The sequence below is a fragment of the Brachionichthys hirsutus genome, chromosome 21, assembly GCF_040956055.1.
Source record: "Brachionichthys hirsutus isolate HB-005 chromosome 21, CSIRO-AGI_Bhir_v1, whole genome shotgun sequence".
NCBI classification, from domain to species: domain Eukaryota; kingdom Metazoa; phylum Chordata; class Actinopteri; order Lophiiformes; family Brachionichthyidae; genus Brachionichthys; species Brachionichthys hirsutus.
Genome location: NC_090917.1, coordinates 6,444,137 through 6,450,394, shown reverse-complemented (window position 1 = coordinate 6,450,394; position 6,258 = coordinate 6,444,137). Strand labels below are relative to the sequence as shown.

General features: G+C 40.3%; 1 protein-coding gene across 1 annotated transcript; it reads left to right on the top strand.

The window, feature by feature from the left end:
• Positions 1 to 1,454: 1,454 nt before the first annotated feature.
• LOC137909840 (parvalbumin, thymic-like) lies at positions 1,455 to 3,039 on the top strand. The gene is made up of 4 exons (XM_068754271.1): positions 1,455 to 1,575; positions 1,705 to 1,837; positions 1,971 to 2,080; positions 2,901 to 3,039. Exons 1-4 carry the CDS (start codon positions 1,515 to 1,517, stop codon positions 2,927 to 2,929), a joined length of 333 nt encoding a protein of 110 aa, XP_068610372.1. The 5' UTR covers positions 1,455 to 1,514; the 3' UTR covers positions 2,930 to 3,039.
• Positions 3,040 to 6,258: the final 3,219 nt, after the last annotated feature.

The following is a 6,258-nucleotide window of genomic DNA, read 5'->3' as shown; positions in this document are numbered from 1 at the left end:
GGGGGGGTAGGAAAGAGGATGTTTTTGTCATTCCTTTGCCCCTCTGGTTGCTTCAGGCTTTACTGTAGTCCATCCTGAGGAAGCCAGGCTCACGTCACTCTGACCAGGCCTTGGGCCCACACCTGCCTGTTATAGCGGGCATGACGCAGTAACGTCAGCACTCCAGCAGCCCCGGTCTCATGGGAACCATAAAGATATATCTGATCTGAAACTGTGGAAAACTCTGCTTTAAAGACCATAGAAATGGCACCAGCCATGCAGCAGGAAGAGCCAACCTCAAATCATCAGCCAGAATGAACTCGCCAATTGATCCATTTCCTGTTTGCAGCCGCTGCAGACATCCAAGCATCCCGGAGTGTGGGAATTCCTCAGCAGGTGGTTTTACACATCACAGTCAACTAGAGCCACACGTAGATCGGGCTTTTTTGTTTTCTGTTTTGATCCTTTCAAAAATGACATAATTGAAAAATGAGATTATTTATTTTCAGGTTAAACTCATAAGGCTTTCTTGTTTTTATGTTTTGATCTCAACAGATGCTCGGCAGGACGGAATATGTGACATCAGGTTACGTTGTTCCGACCGCAGAGGCTGAAAATTTGCATCAAGGGGAAATCTGTGCAGCATAAAAAGGAATAACTCAGGAAAAATGGAGGAAGGGTTATTCCTCCTGGATTTGATCAGCATTGCGCTGAATGATTTTAAATTTCAATTAAATTAATTTCACATTTCTCAATAATTACCTCCGGTGAGGCGGGGGGTTACGTGATTACCAGCGTTTGATTGTCTGTCTATCTGTCCATCAGTCCATCTGTCCGTCTTTTAGCAAGATATGTAAAAAATGTTCTGGATGGATCTTGATGACATTTTCAGGAACTTTTGGGAATGTTGGGGCTGTTTCTTACAAATATTGGGCAGTAAGATAATATTATTAACCCAGAAAACAGAAAGTCAGAGTTTTACACACATATTTAATGAATGCTCTATCTCCATCCTGTGATTGGATGAATAAATTAATTAAACTAAAGCACACAGTGCTGTCATTGCTCTTATTTATCATGTTTAGCATGAACATCCTCTCACTCAGTCGGTAAGTGGAGTGGCGCTGCAGCCTGAAAGTGACAGGATGTTTACAGCCTGCAGGAACACTGCCAGGGATCGCCCGGAGCAGGCAGCAGCCCTCCAGATCCAACAAATATAACAGCACTCATATGCCAGTTTGTTTAGATGCAGATGCTTCCAGACTGGGTTCTGTCGAGGTCGATTTACATTCCAACATTGACCTCTGACCCCTAGACGAGAACTACTCTAGAAAGCATGATTCTGAGTGTTCTTTTGACACACGTGTTTGCTGAAGTGGTCACCTGCAGGTGACAGCAGACAGAAGGGCACGGGTGGTTTCTGACACCGGGGGGGGGTTAAGTCTGTTCACTGTCACCAGTCCTTTCTTTCCACTCATCAGTGGTCCCTTTCTGGCCCAAGCTGCAGCATCCACCCCGGCAGAGTCTTCAGGAGCATGGCAATCACTGATTTCCTAGCCGACTCGGACATCATGTCAGCGATTAATGCTTGTAAAGGTGAGGAGAAGGTTTGAGAGTGAATATAAGGCCTTTGTTTTTTTTCTTGCATTATGTAGTTTCATGAAAGTTGAGCGCTTCATTGTTTTACCAGAACAAATCTGCCATGATGTCTGATTTTACTTCCAGCAAAGGATTCCTTCAGCCCGAAGATGTTCTTCAAAGCAGTGGGTTTATCCAAGAAAACTCCAACAGAGATCGAGAGGATCTTTAATATTTTGGACCAGGACAAAAGTGGCTTCATAGAACAGGATGAGTTACAGTTGAGTTTTAATCACAGTAAACATCATATAGAATAACGAGTACACTTCCATAATCCATTATGAAACCTGGATTTCACCAAACTGTAGTTTTATATGCTAATGTGTGCATCCACTGTTTGCTTGCTTCACCAGACTGTTCCTGCAGAACTTCTCCAAAGGAGCGAGGCCCCTGACTGCAGCGGAGACCAGAGCTTTCCTGTCGGAGGGAGACTCAGACGGAGACGGAAAGATCGGCTGGGATGGTAGGCAGACCGAAAAACACTTATCTGACATTTTGTGGACAATTTTTCTATTAAAAAATAACTTTTTTGTAACCCTTCACCCCAGATACATGATCCTAAGCAAGCAACAATATTACATGTTATATCTTATATATCATACAATAGAAGCTGTTAACCATAAACTTAGAGTTATGAAAGAAATAATACCCAATTGAGTAGAAAAAGAGAAAAGATAATCTTAAATATGATAATTTATTGAAGTCCAAAAATCCCATTTCAGCAGTTTTGGGGGGGGGGGGGATGCTGGAAGCGACACACACAACAACGAAATTACACCCTAGTAAAATGGGCCCCTCGAAACGATCACACACATTCAATTCAATTCAATTTTATTTCTATAGCGCCAGATCACAATAGAGAGTTATCTGAAGGCACTTTTCAGGATTAGCAGGGAAAGACAGAACCCAACTTGACCCATAAGAGAAAGAACTTTGGCAATGGAGGCAAGGAAAAACTTCCCTTTAACAGGCATATACATACATGCATAGGGGCCCTGCAGCATGCGGAGAGGGCATAAGGTGAGTTGGGGGGGTTGATACCTTGCCGAGGTGCCCTTGAGCACCTCGGCAGTGCTCTGGAGCGTGGTCTGGCCACGCTTCATATTTCGTCTGGGCCAAGACTTGAACCGGTGACCCTCCGGTTCCCAACCAAGTCCCAGCACTGCTGTATTTCACCGCATCTTAAATGCAGTCAATGACCTGCTATGTCCGGTCAGTATGGAGCTGCAGTACATGTCAGGTCATGGTTCTATTTTTAATGTCATTCTTTTTTTTTCTTCTAGAGTTTTCTGCGTTGGTCAAGTCGTCATGAATCCCGCGTGATCTCAGTGAAATGTTGTACGGTGATAATTTCAGATTGTATGTTTACCAGCTAAAGTAAATGACATAGATCAGGGACCCAACATGTTTCGGGTAATGAGTAAAAAGACTTGATGTAAAGTGTGTAATAAACTAATTTAAGAAATAAAATCTTGCCTTTTTATGTTTCTAAATGAAATGAAATCGACCCTCACGCTCACATCCAGCGAATCTGTCGTCGACAGAGTCCTCTCGTGTGTCTCGTGTAACGGGTTCTGGGAGACGTCCAACCGGAGCGCGAGGCTTTGGTTTCTCTAATTAACGGCAAGAGCAACTTTTCACCGTGCAAGTGAAGTGTTTGACTTCCCGGCGAACCCAATGTGACACTTTAGATGAAGTAATTTGGTGTAAATTATATGTTTGCATGTAATCAACATGAACACATGTAACATTCCTGGGGCCTGCTGTGTGAGTCACTTACATAAAATCCTCAGCAGGCACCATGGAGAAAAGTGTCCGACATTCATTCATTCCGGAATCATCATTTAATTAGTGAGGAATATTGGTTTGGTTATTGAAGAAAAACACAGAGTAAAAAAACCTCCTGAATGCAGAGGACCAGAATGGAAGGAAATTAAAGACAGAAAAAAATGTGGATAGAGGTAAAGTAGAAGTTGCCTCAAACTCAAAATGTAATTTGTTACTGTCACACGTGTTTCAACATAAGACTTTTTAAATAAAACATGTTAAAGAGCTGGATGAAGGCTGTAAATTTAAATTAGCTCATTAATACAAATCACTATTTATTACCTAACAACAACAACATGCATTCATTCACACCAAAATGTAGCACTCATTACGCATAATAGTTATTATCAGTGTTATATCATCATTATTACTGTTGTATTAAGTGGTGGCTATGCAATAGTTGGCTAAGAAGGCAATAGTGGTAATTGCTGCATCTACAGAAAGAACATAATGTAGGAAACAAACGTCTTTCAAGTTGTTTTAAAGCAGTTTGTTTATTGCTAAGATCAATAGAGGACATGAGATCTATAGACAATAGATACATCATCTTAGGAGCTTTCTGAGGTCATCCACTACAGCCCAGAGCCAGACGCATCAATGCATGTAGGTGTGAGCTGAGATGAGGAGGCGCTCCTCCTGTAGGAGGAACGGAGCTGGCAGACAAGGAGGCGGCTTTGGCAGTGCGTCAACAACAACCTGTCTGAGGAGCTTCAGGAGAACTCTGGGATGGGATTGAGTGTCTGTGCTCACACATTTCAATCACTTCTATCCATAAAGCACATATAATAGTGCTTTCACATTATGTCTAAATGACCAAACAGCTACTCTGTTGTGTAAATGGCAAGATAGAGATATCCTGCTGCTCTTTTTAGACACTTAAAATCAAATAAAGCCTGAAATTCTTGGTTCCAGAAATGAAAATTAGATGCAACTTCTGCATTAAAGTATTTCTAAATATTCTATAGTTACGCAATGTGCATTTCAAACATAAAGCTTGCTGGAGGACCGTCCTTCATCGTCTCAAATTACAAATGTTCATCGCCTCCACTTGATGAGTTTCATCCGTGCTGCAAGATATTTGTAATTTAAACCCGATATTGAAGAAGGGCAGGAATAGTCTCAGTATCTGTGGCCGAGTCGTTCGAGGTAAAAGACCTAATGTGACCGCGGTAAATGTTAAAGGCCAAGACATTTGTTTTACACGACAGTTAAAAGATGTTCAATGAAAATAAAGAAAGTGAAATAAATAAATTAAATATAATATAAGACTTTGAGACATCACATATCTGAAACCGTTTCTTTCACAGTGACTGCTCAAGAAGTGCAAAGCTGCAGATGCACTTCAAGTGGACTGTTAAATACATTTTTATTATTATATATTTTCTTTGTATACAGAAATTTACATTTCAATATGAACTCTGTCACAGGACAATCCCAAGACTGCCACCTGATGTACAAAAAGCACACAACAGCCTGTAGCAAATATGGGCATGGAAAGAACCTGGACCTGGACCTGGACCAGTTCATCATTTCATTTAATTGTTTGCAGCGTGAGAAATTTGGCGTCATTACGCGAACGAAGTGCGAAAACGATGATGATAATAGCGATGGGGATGACGAGCATGCCGATGATATCAGTTTTCAGTGTTTTCCTAAAATAGCCTCATAAATAGTTTCACCACCATAAGTAGAAGTTATCTGAAGGGGTGTAAGAGGAGCACGAATAAAACCTGGCGACGCTCCTCAGCTGCGCGTTGAGCAAGTGATGACGATGCACTTCTAAATGAAAGAAGCATTTCAACAGTTCTGCATTAAAATCACTCTTTGGCTTGAAGTGTGAACTTTAAAATGAATAAGTTAACTTAAATAAACAGCTACAAAATGGTTTACATTCAAAATAATCAAATTTAGGGGGGAACACGCTCCGTCATAACATTAAAGAAAAGAAAAAAATAGAGTCCCTGATTAAAGCTCTTCTGTAAAATAAAGGCAAAAACTCCAGAATTCCGTGATTTCATTATGAACAGCAGGACATTCACTCTTACTCCTTAAACCTGAGCGATGTCACCAGGGACTGTCTACAAAGTGCAAATACAAAAATGTGTTTGCTGTGTTGATGTGCTACAGCCTCATCAGAGCTGTTCCAATCATCAACGCCACAGTTTATGCAACAGGAAAAAATATGCTTATTAATTAATAAAAATGTTTTTGGTTAAAAATATTTGCTAACTTCACCCTGATGCACTACATAAAACAAATACTAGGGGTCTCTCAGCAGTTATTCTACTAACTACGGCAACTAGTTTGGACAAATTTGACTTATTTATTTTTTAAGGAATTAACTAATGTTATTAATTGGAAAAATATATATATAATAAAATGAGACATTAATGGATGGTTGTTTTTTTCATCTGACTTTTAATCTAAATCACATCAATCACAGCAACTAGACTTTTGCTAACATAATCGACCCAAAGTCATTTAAAGGAGAAAGTGGAATATTTATTTACATTAAATGCAACATCTACCCATCTACCATCCACTTTTTTATTTTTCAGGACACTGTGTTCCCTTTTGACACATAGTTCTCTACAACCACTAAAGTACTAATTAACACCCGTCCATTTTAATACAGTAAAATGTAGAAGGGTAAAAGCATGCCAATCTGTAATTGGTGGGTTGTAAACTATACAGATACACCTGATAAGATTGATAGCGAGTATGTCAGAAGTACAGTGATCAAGTCCAGTCTGGGTCCTCAAATCAAATTGAGCTTTGTGCCCTGTAAAAACTGGGGCCTCTGTTTTTCCTACA